Raw genomic sequence first — 26779 nt, forward strand, 5'->3', positions numbered from 1 at the left:
AAACCTGTGAATAACAGTTCAATTTGCATGACATTAATACACTATGATTGTGGATAAAAGATACCTGCAGCTTTCATATAAGTCTACTTTAAGTCTAGATCTTTCAATGGAACTTTGTGTGAAGACTACTCTAAATAAATCAAAGCTACCTAAATTCTATGTACTGCAAATGCCTCCAAGTTCGGGGGGATTTTATTTCATCATATAGGGGAAAGGAAAATGGAGTGTTTGCAATGGTTTTAACTTTGCGGTTGCAACTGAAACAAGGGGGTACATGTAGGTAGGCAGAAGACAGAACAAGCATTTCTGTGGTAGTTTCAACTTCGCGGAGAAGAGGTCACTGTGAAAACTGCAAACATTAAACCATCGCAAAAATTTCAGCGTTCACAGTACTCCCTCCAGGAAGTTGGATCATTCCATCATGGAACCTCCATAGGGAATATATCAATATCTACATTTAATGATTTTTATGGGGTAATATGCAATTATAGATGTGACAAATAACAATCAATAATGCAAATAGCAGATTAGCAATAATCAGGAATTAAGACGGAAAAGGTAATAAAAAACTCTGTTAACAGTTTCTCACAAGAGACATGAACATTATATAGAGACCAGTGCATATAAAGGGGTGCGAAGAAATGACGCAATCAGAAGGGCGGAGGGTCTGGGTTGCAAGTCCTATGAGAGGGTCCACATGGGGGTCCCGACAACACTTTACACTGAATTCAGAAGAACCCCTACCTATCATGCTAAAACCAACGCAAGATTACTGAAAATTTGGTCTCCTTGCTACAAATTACATGTGTAAGACAGTTTTCCCTACGACTTATTGGAAATGAAAATAGACTGCCTACGCCTTAAGGAAAAGAGGCATGCAAACTCTCCTATGATATACATGTAGGCAATGAACAACCGCTGATCTTTAACAAATATATCCCAGAGCCTCACCACAACTTTTTTTACTACAATGTCAAAGTCTTTGTCAATATCTATATTCTTAAAGATAATGCATCCTGTGGCCTTACTGATGAAAAGCTGGATCAACTCTGAAACTCTGAAAAAAAAAACTTTTACGTGACAAAGATGATACATCAAAATATGAAGTCTACATGTAAGTGCCTATATATGGGCATTTGCCTTGGACTATTATGACCATAACAACTTAAAGTACAGGTACATGTATCCTTGTGTACAAAACACTACAAAATAGACTGAAAAGAGATATTTCTACTGATAATAAAAGAGAAGTGAAAGGATTCCAAAATACATTTGTTCTGCCATGGACATGTACAATGTAGGGCACTCGTGTTTGGACACAAATACTAGTAGTAAGAAGAAATATTATTGAACCGTCAGCCTGCTAAGTTACAGTAGCTGTTTGGCAATGAATTTGTATTGGCTATGGGGTTAGGCAGCAGGGAGAAGGGTCGGTAGAAAAAGAGGCAGGAGACAATTCACAATTATTGTTTCCCTTTCCTGCTAAAGGGGAGGTGAAATTTAACAAATTACCTAAGTGTCTTGGACCTATTTTATGACTACACTTCTTCCTTATGAAGGACAATGCGATATTCAGAAACAGAGAGGAACTCAATGCATCACAGTCGGCTCGCGGGCATTCATGAAGGATGACTTACAAAGCTGCTATCATTACGATCAATATTAATGGTCACTGAGCCGAGATCTAGGGTAGTTATTTTCAGTGAATTACTCAACATGTTCAAAAGAGATATGCTGAGGGGCGAACATCTGTTAATTCATCTAGTATGCTTGAAAATGCATCTTTTGATATAGGGAAGAAGTAGTGTAGGTTTGGTCCCCTAACAGCTTGGTTTGGAACTGCAGGGGCATTTTTTTTCATCTTTCAAGGAGGATAGCTGAACAAAAGAACAACGGATTTCCATGATATTCAGCATGCAGGTAGCTTGTTCATTTAGTTCACATGTTGAAAGTGAAAATCTGCTGTTCCATTGAAAGTTAAAGTTTTCCTATCACACATTGAAGTTCTCACCATCCCCTTTTTGCCACTTTCAAGGTTGTTTCACAGCACAACGCTTGTTGAGCGGTACAAACTCGCTTATGTCTCCTGCATGTAGGTGCCGAACCGATTCTCCATGCAGGGACTCTGGGGTCCAGGGCTTAACTTTCTCACTGATCCGTTACAAATGCTGTAAAAGGCGCAGAGTTTTCCAACCCATTCTCATGATTTGCTCATTTTGCTTCCTACATATATATTTCTGTATTATGTTTTATTCATTCAGAGAGGGACCCGGATGGGCTCCACTATCCAATACCATGTCCTAGACACAGTGGATAACAACCCACTACCCCTACGGCCTCTAAAAGGCTATGGGACTACCTTTACCTTCCTTTTTACCTATCACAATTCTTATTAGGGCAGGAAACCAGACGACTTTGTACTGTAAAAATAGCTCAGTAAAACGTCTGCTTCAAGTCTACCCGAGTGTGTCTCTGTCTTGATTAGAAATCGGATTTCTAAAACTCTTTCCCCAGGATACAATCAACTTGAACCCCAAGAAAGTCACGATCAAGGTCGACCCTCCAGAAGTAATCTGTCTCTCTTCCAGTCAAGTTCACCGATGATGGAAATTCAGTTCTTCTGACAACGTTCCTTGAAACGGGAACCTGATGAGATTGATCAGAGAGATGCCTTACTGTGTACGGGCAGACTGGAGGGATTAATATTAGATAAAGGTAGCATCGCAAGCCTTTTCGTGCACTCTTCAATATCTTTCCCTTAACCTGTCTGCCAATTTATTAGGAGTGAGATTCTACTGCGTCTGCCCCCTGGTCTGTAATAAAGTTAAAACAAGGGAGTGTCACGGAATAAGGGTAATGGTGATGACCAAAGTAATCTGAAGAAGTGCCTGTCAAATACCCAAGGTCTTCACCATCAAAATTCATGATCCGAGAAAGACGGCTTTTATTAGGGCAGTACAATCGAACGGCCAAGGGTGGGCCCTTCGTTATATCCGCACATTGACCGGACTCACTACCCAATATTTACTACCGCCACTCCAGAGCTATATAGTGCTCTTAATTAAAGAAACCTACTGCGTTGTCAACCTTCTATATTGTATTTTCCCGGTGATGTGTTCTTCGATCAGGTTGACCTTTGCTTATCTATCGGCATCATGTTTCGTATTGATTTAAGGTGAACTTTTGTGAGATGGAAGGCTGAAGGAATTATTAGATTCTCTGTGGCATTTCTTATCAATTTAGCTTCATCATATCTCTATATCACATACTGAATGAAATTTGGAATTGATTGAAAATATGCAATTCTGCATGGAAAAGTGGATATCTTTGAATGTTCTTTGAATGATGCAAGAATGCAATTTTCTTGCCACCCAAAACTTAATGCAATTCCGTGATTCAATGATTTACATAGTTACGAGTTAGGGTCCTTATCATCTTCAACCAGTTCTTTTTTGTATACCGGGTAGTATGTACTTACTAGTATCGACTTATTCTGCCAGTTTGTTCTAGACTTAGTGACGCTGAAGAAGAGTGATGGATGTCACTCAAAACGTCAGGAAATAATCTCCGCATCTCATCCAGACAGTTGTAAAAATTGAATTGTATTTAAATATTGTTAGCCTGGATATGTCTTCATAAGCATTTCAAGGCAATTCAGTACACCTTAATAACAGTGAGTGATTTAATTTTGTCTATTTCGTGACCTAATCTTCACAACTTTTTTCAAATGCTGTTTTGAGCTTTTGAAATGAGAAAGTCCAAAAAATGTCAATCCACTACTTTACATGTAGATAACACAGTCTAGACCCCCGCTCTCATCTCTGCAATAGATCCATGCCTTCACACAAAAGAATCAAGTCAAGTGGACGACAGCAGCGCCTTTTTCATGGACTACACAAAACAAGTGACTCCGCTTCGCAGTCGCAAAGAGTGCACCTCTGAAAGGAGGGAGCAAATTACAACATGACGGTCTCATTTGTTCAGGCTGCTAGGAGATAACGGAGTGGCAGACAGTCACTTTCATGGTCTGGCAGGACATTCAGGACGGGGAATGGGACTGTCAGCCGTGACGTCCGCTTTGTAACAAGCTCATCGACAAGGCCGAGGGCCAGATTATAGCAGGGAGAGGGTGTTACAGCCTTTTTTGAGAACTTTTTTACAAAGAAATGGAGAGACTTAAGGACTGTCAGCTGTGATGTCTGCTTTGTAACAATCTCATTGACAAGGCCACTGCTAGATTATAACAGGGAGAGGGTGTTACAGTCTCTTTTGAAAACTGTTTTTTTTACAAAGAAATGGACAGAATAAGTGACTGTCAGCTGCAACGTCCACTTTGTCACAACCTCATAAACAAGGCCACGGGCAAGATTAGTTATCTTATAAAGTAATGGAGAGACTCGACAACTGATGCAACCTTCATTTTTCTATGCATAGCAATTCAGTTACAGGTACAACTGGTGAGGCAACAAGATCACAGGATTTGTGCTGTTAGTGTTACTAAGGCCATGTTGATTTGATTATATTGATGACATCCACTAGGGACCCCAAAACCGATGCGAGCGTATGTGAATACAAAAAAGTTTTGCACACAAAAAAATTACCTCCATTATGAAATTTTCCTGGTCAGGAAGGATGAAACAAAACTAAACCAAATAATAGATTTTTCATTTTTGTTCTTTTACATTTTAAAAATACATTTGTAGATACCTGACTTCAGTAGGGGGAGGTAAAAGGCAATGGAAGGAGAAGGATGTGCCCCTCCCTTCAACACCTTCTCCTATAGACACAGTGGATGGCTATGGGACCTTTATCTTTTTTACAGTTGCATTGAACAAATTCAATCTCAATAGACTGAATGATGCTACAGTACTATCTCTTTCTCTTTCAGGTGTGAAAAAGAACACCACTGCAATCAATCTTTCTCACATGTCAAGGCTGAATATAGACAGCTGCCCTTTAGGGACAAAATCATGCAGCAAATAAATCAATAATTTTCACAAAAAGAGGTATTCATCTTTGCTGCCTTTGAAATGATGGATGCAGAGAAAAGGGGGAATATCTGAATACTTCACAGGTCCAGCTTTTCATCATTGAACTCATCAAAAGCATCGAAAACACATTGAAAATAATCATGAATGCTTGTCAATCAATTTGTACTACAGGGTAATGAGCAAAATACATGTCCATCGAAAACCATCCATTTGCTTACTTGTCAGATTAGGCCACACCAATTTAATTTCTTGGTTAACAGGTTTTTATCTTTAATTTTAGCAACAAAAAAATCATGAAAACAGAAGGCTGGGGTGAAAACTTGCACCTGACCCTGTTCACTCCCTGATACTGTGTGCACCAAAGTAAAAACATTCCTCTGAGATTCTGTTTTCATGTTGTTTTTCCAATCTAGCATTTTTTCAAAATCATTTTTTTATTCCGTAAACCAAGAAAATAAATTGGTGTGGCCTTATGAGCACAGGATTTGATGATGAAATCTGTTGATGGAAAGTAAGCAAACAGTAAGTGCTAATATTTAAAGACAACTCAATCTCAACAACTGGATTTGGAGATTACTTTCAGATGTTTTGAGTGACGGACATCACTCTTCAGCATCATGATCACTAGAACGCACTGGAAGACTGAGACTCAGTACTGTACAGAGTGATAGTAGTGCATTTGTTTGTTCGTTCGTTCAGACCCTTTGAGCACCTTGTGGCATACACTTTGTACATTGGGCAGCAAGTTATAAATATTAGTTTCCTTTCCTATTCAGTAGCAGGGTATATTTTTACAGGAAGGGGTTGTTAGCCCTTCTCGCTTACAACGTGGAGGCACCTCCTCGAAAACAGTACCCCCAATTCTACGGGACCACCCTCTTCCGAAAGATGGGTGCTGCCCCAACTGAGATGTCCTGACTCAGGATTGAACCATGGTCTTTCAGTTAGCAACTAACTGGGACAGTGAGGCTGCTACCAGTTGAGCTATAGGGACATCCCTAATAATAGAGCAGTAAGCGATAATATTTCTTAAAGACACTGAATCCGTTAAAAAACCTTCCTGTGAAAACTTACAAACCGCTGCGGAGGATACATTCCTAAGGGTTATTGATGCGCAGTCTGAACATTTCTGACTTCCAAAGGAAGATTCTGCAGCCCCCAGCTAATTCCACAGAACCACGAGCGAAGGAAAAGGATGACCCGGCTAAGGTAGGAAGACTAAGACGGACTGGGGTGTCCGCTCCCGGCGTGGAATGATCGGAAAACAGGCAATTAGAATAAGCCGAGTTAATCCTATCGGGTTTGTGTCGCATCCAATTTGACTGCGGAGGAGGTTGTGAGAGAGGGTTGATCAAGACAGATGTCCGGGGGTAACATACATGTACATGTCTCCATGAATAAATATCCACTCCACAAGCTGTTAGGAGCTCTGTCTGCTTGTGGTGCATTAACCTCTAGGATACAAACTTGGTAAATTGGATTGTTTCATTTTTCACACCAAAACTCTGCATTAAGAAGTCATGGCTAACATACGTACATGTCTCCATGAATGAATATCCACTCCACAAGTCCTTACAAACTCAGCCTGCTTGTTGTGCATTAACCTCTAGGATACAAACTTAATTTCTTGTCTCTGGTGACTGAAGTTTGCCGGTAAATTGGATTGTTTCATTCATCGCAACAAAAACGACACTAGAGGCTGCATCACTTTTCTTTTTCAAATACAATATTTTCCTTTAGAGCAGTTTTGATTAGTCTACAAAGCCTACAGCAAAGAGTTCACTACCCCCAGACCCCGGGGAAGACCACCCAAGAGATGGAAAGAGCAGATCGCGAAGGACACTGGGTTAAACATTCGGGAAGCAGAGGCTAGGGCAAAGGACAGGATTTCTTGGAGGATCCACCTGGAAAGCAAGGGGCCAGTTTCTGGCCTGTACACGTAGGCAGGTAGGCAGTCTTGGTATGAAACTCGGTACTGTAAATTCATTCATTTTTTAGGTACTTGATTTCAAGGTAGGAGGGAAAAGTCGGTTTTCAAAGTGCTTGAAGTTTGCAGTTGAAACAATTCTGTAGAAAAGTGGAAAATACAAAACACTCATTTTAATTTGCAGTGTCATGATTTTGCAGTAAGATGTTACATGTACCACAAAAAACACAAAAATAAAATAAAAACTCAGAATTTCAAGACATACAGTATCAACATTGCAGTATGAATGTATAAACTACAGTACATACTACATCTATAACTCTGTTGTCACCCCTTTCAAAACTTGTTTCCAGCTGTGGTAAAACCCAAAAATACAACCAATATATGAATGGCATTTTAACAGTTGCAGACAATTGAAAAATTACGTAAGCTACTTAGGAGCAGTGAATACGATGTGATGAGGTCCCGATATTGATTGCCTAAAGAATCTCTCACTATTGTGCCCACCACAAGCGATAACCCTAGACAGCTGGATACACTGTAGTTAGAATGACATATAGAGCTGTCTTGTACAGATAAAGTTGATTATCATTCCCATGATCGTAACTTTTACATTCTCCTTCAGACAGAAGTTTGGCTCCAAGGTTACCATGTCAGAAGTCACCTATCCTGTCCTCCGACATTCCACCAGCCTACCAAACAGGCAGTTAGAATGACATATAGAGCTGTCTTGTACAGATAAAGTTGATTATCATTCCCATGATCGTAACTTTTACATCCACTTTGAGACAAAAGTGTGGAGGTTACCATGTCAGACGCAACCTACCCTGTCCTCTAACTTTCTACCACCCAACCAAAAAGGTCGTTAGAATGACATATAGAGCTGTCTTGTGCAGATAAAGTTGATTATATATCATTCCCATGATTGTAATTTTTACATCCTCTTTCAGACAGAAGTGTGGAGGTTACCATGTCAGATGCAACCTACCATGTCAGAAGCAACCTACCCTGTCCCTGTCCCACCTTGAAGCAACCCAACTGACGAAAGATAGCGGAAGCTGCCTGAAACATCTGTTTCAAAATTCTATCCAGTTGCTAGAGTAACTGTTTTTTGGCGTATCTTATTACCTGGATGTCTAACCTTCCTCAACAAACCTACCCTGTCCTCCAACTTTCCACCAGCCTCCCAAACAGGGGTCTGACGGAGACAGATGGCTCGGTAATAAGCAGATGACATCCGAGAGGGAGTGGAGGACGTTGAGATGACTGCCACTCTGCGGGCGCTGCGTTATCAGCGCAGAACAGACGCCCGAACATAACGCGGTTTCCTGGGAGCCGCGAGGGGGGCTGGGGGGCACGCGGCACCTCGTGTGCTTGAGATGCAGAGTCGTGGCTACTGGGGCAGGATTAGAGCGCCCCAACGAGCAGATTTAGGGGAGGAGAGTGTGAAGATGATGGAGACTGACCCACAGGGGTCATCTCCATGGAGACTGACCCAGAGGGGTCAGGGGTCATCTCCATCCCCGACCAGGAGCAGCAGAATTGAAAACCTGCATCTTCGTGTTGAACTTTCAGGCACTTGGGATAATGCGCTTTTAAAACAACTGTAGCTAATTGAACTATTAGCATACAACCTTGTCTTGACTTAGTCTTTTACCTGGAGGGGTCATCTCCGACCAGCAGAAGAATTGAAAACCTGCATCTTTGCGTTGAACGTTCAGGTAGTTGGGATAATTCCTGTACTAAAACGACTGTAGCTAATTGAACTATTAGCATACAACCTTGTCTTGACTTAGTCTTCTATTGACTTAGGCCATATCTTGACAGGTATAACAATTAATGTACCTTCAAGTTATTCCATATGGGATGCTGCCAGCAATACACTTTATTGAACTGTGGATTTAAAATCAACTTTATAATGCTGATGCCACAGAATAAAAATAGACAAAAGCTAACATAACCTACTGGTACTACTTTCCATGACTTCAATCTATATGTTTATCAATATCCCTGCAAAAACCAAGACCAAATGAACTTGAACTTCTAAAAAGTTTATAACGCTCCTCCTACTTTCCATGTGACTAATTGAACTACAATGTACCACCTGTACAGCTTAACTAAGATTACTACTAAAGATCCGATGAATATGTATGAATATGTTGGACCCTCTCCAATGTGCTGAAATGTTTGTTATGGTTACATTTTGGAATCGTGTGGTAAAACTGGGTTCCAGAAGGAGAGCTTTATTTTTGAGGATTTCGTAGTACAACATAGTCAAAGTTTGAGCCTAAGCAAGAGAGTACAAGGATGTGTACACATGAATTGTATGAGGATTGCTCATTCCTTAACAAAGACTGGAGTTGAACAGTTGAAAATTTGGGTAAGTCCAATTTTTGTGTTGGCAATTACAGTTAACATTTATTCAGAATGACTTCTACCAACACACTGTCAGATTAACTTTCAAGTGGACAATTGTATATTTGATGTATATTTATTCCAACAATGTTTAAAACATCTTCTTTTCATGTCTTATGTTAGAAATCAGTTCAACCCTACCGGTACACAGTAAGAGAATGCAGGCACACTGTGATAAAGAGGAATGTTTTTACAGTGCAAATGATGGCATTATGTATTTTAGATCATCTCCCAGACAGATGGAACAGTCTGGGCCAAATTGAACAATCCCCATAATTGCATTTCAAGGGATTTGCACAAGCGAACGTCATATGCAGCAAATAGGCTTGAACAAGAAGACAAATTGCGCAATTTGCCCTTCCGAGATTCTGGAGAAATTCTGCTGCAATCTTGCCGCAGACTTAATGTCAATTTGTAAATATAACGCGGGCGGGTACAGAATCAGTGTTCATCAAAATCACTCAGTCAAGACAGTGCCAATATGCAGGGCTCGAAATACTGGGTGCATGTGCACTTTTGTGCACCAAAATTGGAGCTGTGCACCTAATGTTTGACAGTGCACCTAGATATCTTTGTAGGCTATGGATAAAAGGCACTATTGTACGCTGGTATAAGGAATATTCTACATTTAAGTAGCAGAAGAAGCAATATAACCTTTGTGGTACTTTGTTTGATCTACTACTTGTTTAAAAGAGACGCAGTAGGGTTTGTAATTAGGTTTTGCTGACATTCTAATCTAACTTATGTTGTGCATCCGATTATTTCTTCTGTGCACCCAAATCTTTAGGTTAGGTGCACCAGTGCTAGCCTGGGTACCATCCGATTACTACCGGGGCTGCTACACTCGCTATAGACTTGTTCAGGGTAGCAAGTGTAGGAGCTCCAGTAGTAATTGGATGGCACCCAGGCTAGCACTACTGGTGCACCGATTCCCAAAAATGAATTTCGAGCCCAGATTTGCAAAATCAGATTTCCTTCTGCTATTTCCCTGTGACTTATGTATCGTTTAGCGCTGAGTGTATACATAGCGTAACCAGTTGTCTCCAGGGAGGCCTTATGTTGTGCACTTAATCTTTTTCTGTTTACGAAAATCATAAGGTTAGATACACCAGTGCACCTATTCCCAAAAGTGAATTTCGAGCCCTGATACGGATCAACCAGAACAAAAATTAGCTGCACAGCTCTAATTTTGGGTCCAGAAAAGTGTACATGCACCAAGTATTTTGAGCCCTGATATGTAAGCGTCAGATTTCTCTCTATTTCCCTGTGACTGATGTATTATTCAGCGCGGCGTGTGTACATAATGTAACCGGTCGTCTCCGGGGAGGTCGCCAGATGTCAGAGGTACGAAACCCACTCTGCCGTAACGCTGAACAGGTATGGCTCGCTCTCCCGCACCGAAATCAGACGCTGCTACAAGAAGTCATGGGCTATCCAAAAATGACACTGGAGGCTGCATCGCTTTTCTTTGTTAAATACAATATTTTCCTTCAGAGTTTTCATATGAAACTTGGTACTGTTTTCACAGGTACTTGATTTCGCAGAAGGCGGAGAAAGGAGGTTTTCGTGGTGATTGAAGTTTGCAGTTGAAACAATTCTGTATTACAGTAGAAACACAATACACACATTTGTGTATTCAATATTCCGCGTTAAGAAGCCACCCTGAAAACTGCAAACATAAAACCACTGCGAACATTTCAACATATACAGTATCAACATTACATATTTGTAAACTACCGTAAATACTCCGTGAATAGTTTCATCAGGTTGGTAAGTCACTGAATAATTATTTACTGTACATACTACAACTTGCCACCCCTTTCAGAACTTGTTTCCTGCTGTGGTAAAACCGAAAAATACAACCAATATATGGATGGCATTTTCACAGTTGCAGACAATTGAAAAATTATGTAAGCTACTCCGGGGAGGCCACCAGATGTCAGAGGTACGAAAGCCAGTCTGCCGAAACGCTGAGCAGGTAACCTGCGCCGAAATCCGACGCTGGCGTCTGATTGGCAGCGGGAGAAATCACTCAGCGGAACGGGGGCAGAAACTTAACCCTGGGCTCCGCGTTCGGGGGAATCAACAGGTGGAACTACTGCATTATGGAGGCGGAGTGATTGGCAGTTTCCTGGGACTCGCAGAGTGACTGCGGAGGTGGGCCAGGCTTAGCGATGTGGAATGCCTGCTGTGTGACAAGTGGAAGGGGAAGTTGCACAATTTCATTTACTTCTGTCTTCTCTAGTTTACTGCCTCTTGGAGTTTCTACACATGGCAATCTGATAGAATTGGAAAGAGGTGGGCAAGGCTTAGCGATGTCAACCTCCTTGGCGATGCGGAATGCCTGCCGTGTGACAAGTGGATGGGGAAGTTGCACAATTTCATTTACTTCTGTCTTCTCTAGTTTACTGCCTCTTAGAGTTTATACATACATCTATGGCAATCAGATAAAATTGGAAAGAGGTGGGCGAAGCTTAGCGATGTGGAAAGCCTGCGGTGTGACCAGAGAAACTTGCACAATTTCATTTACTTCTGTCTTCTCTAGTTTACTGCCTCCTGAAGCTTCTATTCATGGCGATCTGCTAGGATTAGGGAGAGCGGTGGAAAGGCCTTTGGACTCATCTCATGTTTCACGCCTCCATAGTATTAAGTACTCTTCAAGGTGAAGGCATCCTTGGTAACTTATACGGTCATGCCAGTACTAGCAAACACCTCTACGTGGTCTACCGCCTGCCACTTTTTGGTTCCTCACAAAATTTTCTCCCATTGACTCAAGCATTAAGAATCCTGTCTACATGTACAATAGCCACTTACACTAGTGAATTATTGTAAAGGAGAGCAACTACTGTAACATAAGTTTCATTTCTGTGTCGCAATAGCACTTGAAAAATCCATGAAACTATGTAGGAAGATACTTGAAACTTCCGAGTGTTTCCAAAATCAGATCTAGTTGTTTGTCAGTGCTATATGGTGTACTTATCTTCTCTTGGGTGTCTGACAACACTACTACTGTAACATAAATTTTCAATTCTGTGTCGCAATATTTCTATTCTATTTTATTTCATTTTATTCGCATATGTTTACTGAGTATTAGGCAGGAAGCGATTGCTTATTTGAAGCCTTCTACTCAACACATACACTGTACAACAAAGAGGCATAATGACATGCATAAATACAAAATGGATAAAAGGAAAATAACAATAGACAGTACAAGTTGGTATTTATCATTAAGTGAATCTGCCTGTAGAGTGGATGTAAGCATGAACAGTGTCGCAATAGCACTAGACAAAGCCATGAAACAACTTCTAACAGGAACATACAGTGTACTGCAAGGCACAGCGAACATCTATCTCTTGTTAATGTGTCTGACAACACTATTACTGTCTGGGAACTAAAAACCCCCGCTGTTTCACGACATACTGTTATCTGCCAAACTCTCCTTAACTCTGATAACACAAAGGGGAACATCAGTTTGGGGCTTTTAGACACACGTCTGAGCGATATCACTAAAGAGATAATCTTCGCTTCAACAAACCCAGAAGATAACACCATTACAAGTCCGCCTTGGAAGTGTTTGAAAATCCTCCTGGCAGCTTTTCACTCCATTACGCAAGCTTTAGGGCTAGAGGTTTAGCTCCTCACAAGAGGACAGCTACACTTCTCGAATCACGGGCATGACGGAGCGTCAGCAAAAGGAGTCTATCTGCCTGAATTGGGGGCAAGAATCCAATTAATCTGTGCTGTTAAATCATGGTGGAGATGAAAGGGTGGGATTTGTCGTCGGCAGATCTCCCTCGCACCTGGCCATCGCTAACCTGTAAAACGATGTCGATTGTGGCCATAAGTGCCCGTCCGGCCGCCCGAGGAGTCAATCTTCCGGACACAAATGGTGCGTTAATACAATTAAGGACCGCCACATGCGCACTTGCTGAAAATTGATTCTTAGTATACTGCTGCGGCGGGACGGTAGAGGTAGGACATTAACGTAACTCAACATCGCGCTTGCAAACTCTGCTGAACCGACAAATAATGGGCCAGCAAAATTCAGCCGGACGCTTTGTTCCTCAAAAATGTGGACTACGTTAGATTTCAGTCTTTCAAGATCCTGAATTAGTAAATATCTCAAAAATAAGTTCTTGCTTTCAAATACATTGTTGTATCAAAGCTCTACTTAAGCCAACACAATTCAGCTGGACGCTTTGTTGTACCCCAAAAATGCGGACTAGGTAAGATTTCAGTCTTTCAAGATCCTGAATTAGTAAATATCTCAAAAATAAGTTCTTGTTTTCAAATACATTGTTGTATCGAAGCTCTACTGAAGCCAACACAATTCAGCTGGACCCATTGTACCCCAAAAATGCGGACTAGGTAAGATTTCAGTCTTTCAAGATCCTGAATTAGTAAATATCTCAAAAATAAGTTCTTGTTTTCAAATACATTGTTGTATCGAAGCTCTACTGAAGCCAACACAATTCAGCTGGACCCATTGTACCCCAAAAATGTGGACTAGGTAAGATTTCAAGATGCTGAATTAGTTATCTCAAAACTTTGTTTTGTTTTCAAATGGTATCAAAGCTCAAAATGACTTAAATCACTTACCCTAAGCATGAGACTACAGGTAGTCAATAACAATAGTACATGAAATTGTACCCAAATGTTCAAAAATCACAATGGTACATTATGAAAATGCATATTAATTTGAAGGCAGACGTTGGCATTGTAGACATAACATCTTTACATGAAGAAGAACAGTCATCAATTGTGTTACTATGATGAAGGAAGAAAGAGAGACATAACAAAGAAGATGTTTAAGAAATTGGTTGTTCTAAAAAGAACCAATTTTGAGTCGACGCAAACTGACCATAAGTACGACAATCAAAGAGTTATCAAAGACATCATTTGGACAAGAATCATCGTCAAAATATTCACAAAATGGAAAAAGCAGAATTAATACAAAGAAACCAAGGTACCTCATGCTCCACATCTTGCTGGAAAAGAAGTTATTTCTAACATACAAAATCATGTAAATCTCTATATGTCATCTATACATGTGTCATCAACATCATCAATTTGAAAGCACAAAATTAATACAATGTACATGTACAACAAATTACCTCAGTCTATTATGATCCTAAAATACAGTTTCAGAAGGCAATAAACATACAAGAATGACAGTTTGATAGAGTAGGAACAGTATCAATTCAGAAATGTACATATAATCAGATGTCACCTCTATCCGCATTCTTCTATCTGGCAGGAAAAGCAAAAGAGCAAAGCAGCTGGAGGAAATATTCAGAATCTGGAGCCAACCAAGCCCAACCCCTTCCTAATACTCTACATAGAATGGAGTTATCATAAAGAGTTACTTTTGTTGTAACTTTGAGTTGATGTAAAGCAAAGGACACATTGAAAAATGCCTCGTAGGTGATTTGTATCCCCCAGGTTAGATAAATAAACAAACAAACAAACAAGTCGTTAAGTAGGAAAGAACAGAGCAGATTCCGTGGAATGTTACCTCAGGTATGGGCTGGAAGATGGAGGCCTGTTCCACGTCGTACTGGCCTTCTTCATACTGGTCAAAACTGTTCCCACCCTGCAGAAACAACACAAACAAACACTGTCAGCATTTTGCAGGTACATTTTTTGTACATGTACATGCATGTACTAGTCCTGGTCTAGGTAGCGTGCGCAGTCCAGTGGTTAGCAATCTTGCCTCTGGAACTAGAAGCCACGGGTTCGATCCCGGCTGTGTCGCTCACCCGACATGAACGCTATCGGAAAGGGTCGCAGTCCTTAGGACTGGACGTTAAGCCGTGGTCCACTGTTCATTGTGCTTGTCGAAAAGAGCTTGGGGAATTTCCCTGGTACAATGAACCTGTAAATACTGTACATAGCGTCTGTCTTCTCTGTCACGACCAGTGGAAGATTAGCTCATCTGTTCTTTGAGTTCATTTGAGCTAAACTGGTTCGAGATCACTTTCCTTTCCTTTTCCTGGTGTACTACACCATGGCGGTTTACTGGGTATGCAATACAAAGAAAGAAAGAAAAACAAACATACATGCGTACATTCAGCAATTTGTTTGCACTATTATCCTAACAGATAACTTGTACTTCATAAGTTATAGTAACTGGAAAGTTAGTGATGTACATTATACTATGACTGTCATAATGTTACATTCAGGTTACATTCTTTAACAAATAAAATGACATTGAACTTTGACTTTATTTCATCATCATCATTATTTAGGTCTATAATTAGTTAAACATTTCTGCTAGCTATTCTTCCTGTGGTCCTTCCCTACTAACAATATCGTGTGTTCTTCATCATCTCTATACTAACAAAATAACCTCCCAAAGGAACAATCTTCTCCTAGCCTCACAACTTCTCCGCACTAAATTTGAAAATTAGTTTTCTCGTGGACTCACACAGTGTCATGAACCCACAGCTTCAGAGCAGCTAGCGGGGATAAAATAAGTCTCCTATGTCACTTCTCTACCATTGTGTTTTTTTTACCATCTCCATACTAACTAAAAATAACCTCCCCACAGGAACAATCTTCTCCAAGCCTCACAACTTCTCCGCACTAAATTTGAAAATTAGTTTTCTCGTGGACTTGCACACAGTGTCATGAACCCATAGCTTCAGAGCGGCTAGCGGGGATAACATTGTCTCCTATGTCACTTCTCTACCATTGTGTTTTTTTTCACCATCTCCATACTAACTAAAAACAACTCCCCAGAGGAACGATCTTCTCCAAGCCTCACAACTTCTCCGCACTAAATTTGAAAATTAGTTTTCTCGTGTACTTGCACACAGTGTCATGAACTCATCGCTTCAGAGCGGCTAGTGGGCATTCCCCTTTTCTCCCCGAGGCAATCGCACGCAATAAAATTGACTCCAGCGAGGGATTACATTTCAGCTCACATGTTTCGTACCGGCCTACACTTAGTGGTAGTAATTCCTCTAGGCTTGGTACACATATACTCGTACGCGCTGATCATAACTACCTTGTTGCATGAGAAATGACTTCGCCTTTTATTTCAACCAAACAACTCTTGGAATTCTAATGTATAAGAGGAAGCTATGACAGAATACAGAGCAGAAAACTACATGGGTCTTAGGAGATGGCATCAAAGTTTACTAAAAGAACTGATGTAGGCATAGTGTGTGTCAGTGCATAGCTGCAACAGGCATTACATGGTCATCAAGTTCTGAAGTAAAGAACTTGTTCTTAACCTTTGCATGGTACTAATGACACTTTCTGTCAATGACATGCTAGACCCAATACAAATAAGTGTGCATAGACATGTCCAATGCAGAAGTGTTTCATGGACTAAATATCTCATTTTTTCCTCAACAACTTTTTCTTTAAAAAGTTGAATTATGTCTTTAAGTCAGTTCTATCAAGCAATTTCCCATTCCCCCTTATCTTTATTATTTTTGAGCCCTTCTTTTTTAGTATTTGTGATTCGTGATTCACCCAGGCATGGGGATAGATCCTAATTTGCGAATCCTGGTGTGGATGGTTCAAATCCAGACTAATCCGGATCCACCAAATCCACTCCCCCTTCTGATCCAGATTCAGCCCTTCATAGAAAGAATCCTGAATCAGGATAATCCTTGTGCATGGGTGAATCCAGAATCAGGAATCCTGGTATGAATGTTTATTTTTATATCTTTCTTACTCCATTTACATTATATAGCCTAGAACCTTATAGTTTGTAATAGAATATTGTACAGCCTAGAACCTAATTAGAAAATTGTATAACCTAGAATCTCCCTGTAGCTTGTACTCGATTGATATAAGTAGCCAGTAGTATTTTGCCTTACATTGTAGATGTTACAATCGTTGTGCAATAAACTTTGACTTTACTTTACATTTTGACATAGTCGATGCTGAAATGTAGTCTTCCACAACAGTGACAACACCATAATTCATTTCATAGTACGAAAAATAATAATCATGACTCGATTTATAGTAACTGTTGAACATAAAGATTTCAACTCAATCTAGAAGAGCAGCTGCTGACTACAGCTTTCATTAACACGAAGCACATGTCAGCAGTTCTACTGGTGATAAACAGCCCAGTACAACTGCTACAATTGACACCGCCAGAATGGCCTCAATAGAACACAGACAACGACCTTTGTACGAAGGTCATGTCAAGGTGAGGTCGCGGCGGTAGCGAAGCCTGGAGGATTTCTTTCCGCACTGCACGTTTGATGTCGCGCTAATAAACTTTGCTAGCATGTAATGTGTTATAGATATCTCTATTGTAGCTGTGGTACAAATTTTATGGACCGTTGAAGTAGGTGCAACAAGGGAAAAAACGGGTCAGAAAAAATCTGTTTCATCATTCTGAGAAGACCATTTTAATCATTTTTTATCAAAAGAAAGGTCATTAGTGATGGTAACTGACATTATAAAGTTTGTTGGTAACCACAGTGACTTGACTTTCTGTGACGAAATATCAGATATAGAATCTTTACCAATCATTTGTCAAATTTGCTTGCACGTACAAATATGTCTGCTTGAATTAAAAGCTGGCGAAGAGCCACCAGAGGTGGAAACCTTTTGCAGAACGTCATGCTATGCGATAAGCTAAGGGACTGATGACTGGATGGTTGGATATACAGTGTTACAGTAGTTAGCGGTCGAAACTCCAACTGAGGACGAAGCATGATGCTTTTTCGCTAGCAAGTTGTGCAATGCAGCTTTGCTACAGCTCGTGTACTTTTGGCTAAGCACACCGGGTCACCCTTTCTCTTCTCGATAAATTACAGTTGCACATGCCTTAATATTTCCATTCCACAAGACATATGGTCCCCAACATCAAAAACAATGTCCCAGTTGGACGTTGTTATCGAAATCTGCATGGCCATTTCTTGCCCGGCAGTTTTTACAGCCTAATTCCATCCGTGAGGATATTTGCTGACTACAGCACACTTGGTCGTTCGTTGGAGATTAACCGATCACCCGTACAGCAATAACAGCATATCAGTTTGGGGAAATATGGCTATCTTCCTTTCTGCTTCTAAGGAGAGGATCCCAGATGACTAAGTCTTTGATCCCTCTCCGTCTACCAATGACACGTCGGGTAATAAAACCCCTGTGTCGTAGGATTAACCGTGCGTGTGCGTTTCGTACGGAATGATCGCGTTTCTGGAAGGGGATGTAAAAGCTTTATCCCGAATCCGCGGTTCTGCGGCACCGGGAGATTTTATGAGAGACCTGAAACCGAGGTCTTCACGACGGACAGTCTGCATAAAAAAACTTGAATAAAAAGTTAGTCGACATCCCCTTCGGGTAGAGATTGACTGCAACATTTAGCGCAGTCTTTATTGTTACTTGTAAGGCCGGTGCAATGGCCTAGTGGGTAGAGTGTTCGCCTTGCATGCATACGGTAGGTCGTGAGTTTGATCCCCGGCCGGGTCATACCAAAGACTTTAAAAATGGTACATACTGGTGTCTCTGCTTAGCACTCAGCATTTGGGAAAGAGTATGGAAGATAAACACACACCACTACCAGTGGACTAGCCCCCCGCTGTAGTGATTGCACAAATTGTGTGGCCCAAGGGCTACTGAAACGGAGATGGGCGCCGCCCTATGCACCATCGGTGCGGGAAGGAACTTTGACTTTGACTTTATTGTTACTTGTGGGGTTGTGTGGTGTAACGGTAGGGTGTTTGGCCCAGAACCCAGTGGTCCTGGGTTTGAATCCCCCTGACGCCACCAATGTTGTGTCCTTGGGAAAGGAACTTTACAAAACTTTCCTTACTCCACCTAGGTGTAAAAATGGGTACCTTTGGTTGAGGAGGTAAAAGGTGATGGAAGGAGAAGGATGGGCTGCACCTTCCAATACCGTGCCCTAGACACAGTGGATAACAGCCCACGGCCACTGCCCTTACGGCCTCAAAAAGGCTATAGACCCCTTTCCAAATACCGCGGCCATTTTGAATCCAGGCCGAGCGCACGTGGTTCGAGCGCGGGAAAAGTCAACACCCGGTAAGACCAAGCCAGCGGTAAGGCGTCCCCAATAGAAACCAGCGTTGAGTCATCTTCGGCGGCGAGATGTTCTCCTCCTCGGTGAAATCCATCCATATATTTGCATGGCACAAGTAGATGATATTGTTGTGGACACTTGGACTCGATATCGGCCAGTAAAATTGTGAATTTCTGCTCCTTTTCCACAGTTCCTGACGGGATGTTGAACGCGCGCTACGGTGATCGAATGTAAATATGTTTACACCGCGTGCTTGTAGTTTCCCTAATAACGTTAGCTAAATTCGAGAAAAAACCCACAAAACATACACGTTTCGGGCTGGGATCCTTATAGCTACTTAGATAGACATATACAGAATTTTACCGGTTGTGACCGTAATTTTGGTCCATGCCAACTTCGCCTGGGAAAACACGCGTTGAGAGGGGGTCGTGTGTTCTGTCTAGCCTTTCTTTCTTTTCTGTCTAACTTTTCCTTTCTTTCTTGTTACATCGCCCCGCATGGCGATATTTGACATTTCCGCTGAATGCAATCCCACAAAAAAAGACGTGTAGGCTTGAGCTTAAGGTCATTTTTGTTTAGTCTCTACCAGACTAACCGCGCCGGCTACGGGTAGATCATTTGCCGGGGGACTTTGGCCATGGAGGGTTGCAATATTGGACCCCATCTCCATAGCCGACCCCCTTCATACAATCGACTCTATTTGGCCAATTGCTACTATTTTCCCAGCAACCCGTGGAGACTGGTAGAGTCTAATTCTGGTTAGGAATTTAGCAGAATTTCAGCGGCTTCTTTTGACGAGTTTTCTGAAATATCAAAACCTAAAGTACGTGAGTGAAGATGGAGTGTTTTCACTTTGCGCCGTAATATCTTAATTTCCGTCGGATGATATTACAGAAACGTGAAAATATAGGCTTGAGGGCTTTGCGAGTATAGAAATTTGACGAAACTTCGGTGGCTCCTTTGACTTTGACGATATTCTAGTGCCAAGATTAGTTTGATGAAGTTCGTGAGTGAAGCAGGGGGCGTGTTTTCTTTGTAGCGTTTCATTACATCACTTTTCGTGGAAATATTTTCGATTTCCACAGGATGAAACCCCACAAAAAAAAGGAAAAATATCGGCCTGAGGTCCTTCCCTCCTCAAGTCAATATTATCTAACGTTTTTTGGGTTCCATCCGGTCAACAGATATCTGAAATATTGCCGCGCAAAATGATTTAAAGAAACGTCAGATACAGTGGAAAACGCACCTTCACTCACGTACTTGGAGTCCGCAAGACTAAATTCTTGGAATCCGAAAAGATCGTCTAAAAGCCGCCGGAATGCTGCCAAATTTGTACCCAAAAGGACATTGAACTCAAGCCTATATCTTAATGTCTTTTTTGTGGGATTAAATTCAGCGGAAATGTCAGATATTGCTGAGCGAAGTCGATGTAACGCTGCACAGAAAACACGGCCCTCCCTCAAACTAATGTAATTTCAAGATGATGTTGGCATTGTCACGACAACCAAAAGGCTCAAGAGTCATACCTAAACTTAGCTACAAGGATCCCAGCCCGAAAAGTGTTTGTTTTGTGGGATTTTTCTCGACTTAAGCTAACATTATTAGGGAAACTACAAGCACGCGGTGTAAACATATAAGCATTCGATCACCGTAGCGCGCGTTCAACATCCCGGCAGGAACTGTGGAAAAGGAGCAGAAATTCACAATTTTACTGGCCGATATCGAGTCCAAGTGTCCACAACAATATCATCTACTTGTGCCATGCAAATATATGGATGGATTTCACCGAGAAGGAGAACATCTCGCCGCCGAAGATGACTCAACGCTGGTTTCTATTGGGGACGCCTTACCGCTGGCTTGGTCTTACCGGGTGTTGACTTTTCCCGCGCTCGAACCACGTGCGCTCGGCCTGGATTCAAAATGGCCGCGGTATTTGGAAAGGGGTCTATTGGACTACCTTTACCATATTGTTACTCTTCCACACTGGTGTTATAGTGTAATATGGGGGTCTAGATCACAGCAAACCAGAGTGGGGGCCCCTACCCTATGCTAACTAGTACACTGTTCTGTATATACTCTTCATACATATATATTAAGCATCTGTCCTTGTCAAAACCAGTGGCAGGTGACCTTGAAGCATACCCCATTAAAATATGCTCCGTTCTTCATAGGTATACTGTAATTCTTGTTTCTATCAATGTAACTTTATGTTCACTGTTTTCACGGCCACCTCTGTACCGTGAACTTATCATCACCGTGAAAAAAATTGTCGTTATTATTTATGATTCCTTCACATAAACGTTCTATTAATCAAAATGCGGCCACTGTGAAGTTAAAGTTCAGTGAAAATGTCCATTTTCTTTACACTGTGAAATTTTTCTAGTGAATTACAGTATACAGTAGCATCTGTCCTTGTCACAACCAGTGGCAGATGACCTTGAGGCATACCCCATTGCGATACGCTAATGTTCCGTATTCTAAAACATGTGACCTCCCTGCGGGGCTGTGCTTTACATCATAAAACAGGATTAAGTTACTCTTGTGACCTACAAGGGGATTACCCTGTCCCCATCTGCAACCGTCACGGACTTACTAACCAAAGCTAATAGCAATACAAGGCTCATGAAATTTTAATGAGCATACAACATAATTGCAGAGAGTAGAAGTAAGATGATCCGGGATAAGCTTCTGTGTACAGAGTATTACCTTTCTGTAAAGATGATGCTAAGAGTATTAAACATAATACAAGGACTAGAAGGGGTTAGATAAATCCATATTTGATATCATTAAGATTACGCCACAGGAGTATTAGTTCTGATTAATATAATACATGTAGAAACACTTTATAGACCTGGTCCAGAATTTCAGTACAGGATATGATATATACAGCTGGGCTCTCTTAAGTGCATATGGACTTTTGTATAATCATCCTAATTTTTGACTGTGTGTGATATCTAACCTAGATATCGGTATAGGGTTATGTATGTACAACTAGAGTTCCACGACCTCATACCTTCGCCAAATGATTTTAACCATTGTGACTGACGTATTAGGAGTGTTTCTCATCAATTATAAATCAGACCAGTTGATTGTCTTACCAAAAGTCATGACCATCCATCAAGGCCATCTTGAGTTATAGTTTTTTCTCAATAATTATGCAAATGAGGTCTTCATTTGCATAGTTCAAATCAATTAATATTTCTCTCTTCCTCACTTACATATGTCACATGTTTCAGAGTCCTATCATGGAATTTGGCGGATGGATAAACTTCCCTCATTAATTATGCAAATTAGATACTGATTTGCATAAAAGGTATCTAATCATGTACATCATCACTCAAGCTATCTACTTACCAAAAATCATTGCCATCCATCAAGCCCTTCTTGAGTTATTCCCTTTCAAAGTCAGATGCAAAACCTGCTCCTGCAGTTCCAAAAAAGCCGCTAGGGGGCCCAAACCCATACCACTTACTCTCTGTCCAAAGAGCTATCTACCACTCAAAAATCAGTTCCATAGCATGTCCAGAACACGAGATATCAAAACAGGAAGTTCCGCTGCAGTACCGTAACAAGCCGCTAGGGGACCCAAAATCTAATCATTTCCTAGTCTCATCAAGACCTACCCACCTACCAAATATCAAAACAATCCATGCAGGCCTTCTCGAGTTATGCTGTACATTACATACACACATACATACATACAAACGCTACCCTATGCATAACCTTCTCGGCGAAGGTAATTAAACAGCATATACTTGACAAAAACATATTATAAAACCTTTCATGTATTACTTGTTAAAAATTTGTTAAGTTAGCCATAAAATTTCAATTTCAAGCTCTGAAGAGAGACAGTAAGATTTGAATTTAGATTTTTCTGACAATTTTTACTCTTTTAATTTATGTTATGAACCCAAAATGTTTTCTTTGGACTTTTTGTAGAAACTTTCGTGTAGAAATTGCTGGGACAAATTCACAGAAACAATGCCATCTTGTGGTTTTCATAAAAACTACAGGAAGACAGGTAGAGCACAACAACTTTGACCAAGATAGTACTAACAGACATCCAAGAGAAAAGAGACAGATAGTATGGCACAGTTTTGACCTAGTTGTTGAGGATATAACACATTACTATTTCTTATTTATTTCTAAGAATTATAACAAATCCTAGGAGAAATAAACCACGTCTACACCCAAACCACTGAATATGCAATGCACATGAACATTGCCGACTGTATGATCATGTAACTGAATTCCTCAACAGTCAACACAAAGGGGCTACGAAAAAATCAAGCAGCAGTGCCTCCTGGTGATATTGAAATGAACTGCAGGACACAAAATACAGGCATGATATCGTATTCTACGACCATCACAATAAATACACAATTATGCATACATGAAACAAGGCAAATAAACATTTTACTAGAGTACAGGTCATATATGTCCTTACTAACATAACATAACAGATACTGAATTTTCTTCCTTTACAGGGGTTTTAACCGCTATCTTATCTAAAAAATACATTATGATTTGACAAATAAAGAACTGAAGCTGCAGTACTAGTATTCTTAGCCATGGTCTCTACCAGATGGCACAGAGTCATAATTGATGGACAAGAATACATTATGCTGAATAAGACAAATCACTATTTCATGATTCAATTTGAGGGGAGGGTGCTTTGATGCACAACTCTTAACATGCCACCATCTTTACTATAACAACAAGTGGAATATGTATTTCCTTATCCAGTCTTTCAACCTTTTTTCCAGCTACCTAAACCTTTAGCTGATGCAAATTTGGCACCAAAGACTAACATCTACATTGTGTATTTACATAATATTCTAAAAGAGTACATAATTCCGCCACCCTGAATTTACGTCCAAACAGATCTCTAACCCAACATCCCCCAGTATAATGCACTCAATGTGTGTATATCTAAACTGTGCAGACTTGGGGGGTGCTACACTAGAGATCTCTTAAACCCACTGTTTTCCAAAGTGGCAGATTTACTGTAAATGCAGAAATGTTCGCTCGCACTGGTTTTATGTTCGCGGTTTTCGCGGTGAACGTTTTACTGCGAACTTAAAACCGTCGCAAACATTTTGTCCAATGTTGCAGCAGTATGTGACTATATCACTGCGGCAAAGTTGAAACCACTGCGAACACTCCATTTTTGCCATAGCGCGAAATAAAAACCACGCAAACTTAAATGCATTTACAGTATGTAACCAAAAAAATCGAAAATATTTCATTAAGGTAAGAGATCTTTGATTTCTTGTTTTGCATTGCCCTCTTGAAATTTACACTAGCCCGAGGAAATAAGAGTGCCTGTAAATTCTACAAAAAAACACATTAGAAAAAATCAGCAAGAAATTCACAATGATATATGTATGTAAAACAAAAATGTAAACAAAAATAAATTATTTTACAGAGGTCTACGATGTACAATTTGTTGTTTTGCATTGCAGTTGCCCTTTAGAAATTTACACTTGTCTGGGGAAATAGAAAATGCCTGTAAATTTTACAAAGCACATTACATGTCCTCACCAGTCTGTTTACTGTCCCCATAACTCCTTTTAATCTTATCTGTTCTTCTTGCATTTCCGACGTTATGTTTTCAATGATTTTTACGTCCTATGATAGCATCAGTCATGCAGTAAAAGTTCTAGCAAGCGTTTTACGACGTATCGATCGGAGGCAAAGTAAACGAAAATATTGGCCTGATCTTCTACCTTTGCCCAAGGAGATTCTACTAATATATAATCATTATAATGTCCTTGGTGTGCCTCACTATCAACACAACAATAAAAGCTCCCCCTTGTGACAGTGCCTTGTTCTGCATGTTGCATAAACCTTTGCTTAACCCTGCTTTTCAGTTTCATGTTACAGAAACTGAAATTTGCCTAACAGAAAAGATACTCCTCCAAACAGATCTCCAACCCAACGTCCCCTAGTAAAATGCACTCCTACATGTATATGTATATCTTCACTGTGCATACCTGGGGGCGCTGCACTAGAGATCTCTCAAACCCACTGTTTTTCAAAGTGGCAGATTTATGTAACCAGGCAAATTAAAGTTCATACAGTTTATTCTAAACTGTCTAAGAACCAAGGAAATGCATTTGTCTGGCCTTTCAGACTCAGACTGCTCTTCATCATACCCTATGATGCAATATTGAAGAGATGGCTTCCATTGATAAGTTTGTTAATATTTCATGCATCGTCAATCCCATGTTAATATTTCAGAACCAGCCTGATTGTGTGTGGAGACTTATTCATAGCCAAGGTTTTGACTTGAACAGACAAATTTGAACCGTACAAATTGGTTTCGTCGTCGGGGGATTTTGCTCACAAAGTGTCCAGGTCATCGCGCACATCTGTAAAAAAGTTTGAACGACATTGCCCGAGCCTGGAAGAAGCAGGCATTTGATTCTTTACCGTTTACGGATGTGCGCGATGACATAGACAGTTTGTGGGCAAAATCCACCCTATGAGTGACGAAACCAGTCTATAGGGAAAATTGCACACTGCATCATTCAAATTTACAATTCTATGATAAGCCTATAGTTAAATTGTCAGACGGCTTTGACTTCTGGATCACACGGTTGGGGGTTTGAATCCCGACCAAGTCGTTGGGTGTTCTGAACCCTGATTAAATTTGCACACTCTATTGGTACATGTAGATATACCCACATTGTACATTGTATGTTTCTATTAAACATATACATTTAAGCTGGTGTGTTACGCCTAATGGTGGTTGTACCGGCTATATAGATACAGATACATGTACAGGGCTCAAACTAGAGAAATGTTCCTGATGTCTCAGTGTCTGGTATGAGGAAAAACAACAGTCGCAGTGTGTGTGTGGTGGAGGAACGCATGTAAATGTGTATGTAATTACCAGGGAAACAGGGTGTCCTTTGGGTGTCCCCTGCAAAAGGAGGGCATGTTTGTTATCTTTAGTTAGTAGTAAAGGGTGTCCAGAAGGCACCCTGACACCCAGCTAGCTAATAGCGGGCATCCCCTGCAAAAGGAGGGTGTCTAATTTCTTTGTTATCTTAGTATAGGGTGTCCAGTAGACGCCCTGACACCCTGCTAGCTAATAGCGGGCATCCCCTGCAAAAGGAGGGTGTCTAATTTCTTTGTTATCTTAGTATAGGGTGTCCAGTAGACGCCCTGACACCCTGCTAGCTAATAGCGGGCATCCCCTGCAAAAGGAGGGTGTCTAATTTCTTTGTTTTCTCAGTGTAGGGCGTCCAGCAGACGCCCTGACACCCAGCTAGCTAATAGCGGGCATCCCCTGCAAAAGGAGGGTGTCTATAATTTCTTTGTTATCTTAGTATAGGGTGTCCAGTAGACGCCCTGACACCCTGCTAGCTAATAGCGGGCATCCCCTGCAAAAGGAGGGTGTCTAATTTCTTTGTTTTCTCAGTGTAGGGCGTC

At 40.8% G+C, this 26779-nt stretch overlaps 1 protein-coding gene across 2 annotated transcripts in view; it reads right to left on the reverse strand.

Moving 5' to 3' along the window:
- Nucleotides 1-26779, reverse strand: part of LOC136445847 (G patch domain-containing protein 8-like) — a 196899-nt gene that overhangs the window by 103503 nt on the left and 66617 nt on the right. For both annotated transcript variants that reach the window (XM_066444017.1, XM_066444016.1), the window contains exon 2: nucleotides 14849-14926. In XM_066444017.1, coding sequence (XP_066300114.1) covers nucleotides 14849-14926 — 78 coding nt within the window. The remainder of the gene's footprint in view (nucleotides 1-14848; nucleotides 14927-26779) is intronic.

This window comes from Branchiostoma lanceolatum, chromosome 12, assembly GCF_035083965.1.
Source record: "Branchiostoma lanceolatum isolate klBraLanc5 chromosome 12, klBraLanc5.hap2, whole genome shotgun sequence".
NCBI lineage: Eukaryota > Metazoa > Chordata > Leptocardii > Amphioxiformes > Branchiostomatidae > Branchiostoma > Branchiostoma lanceolatum.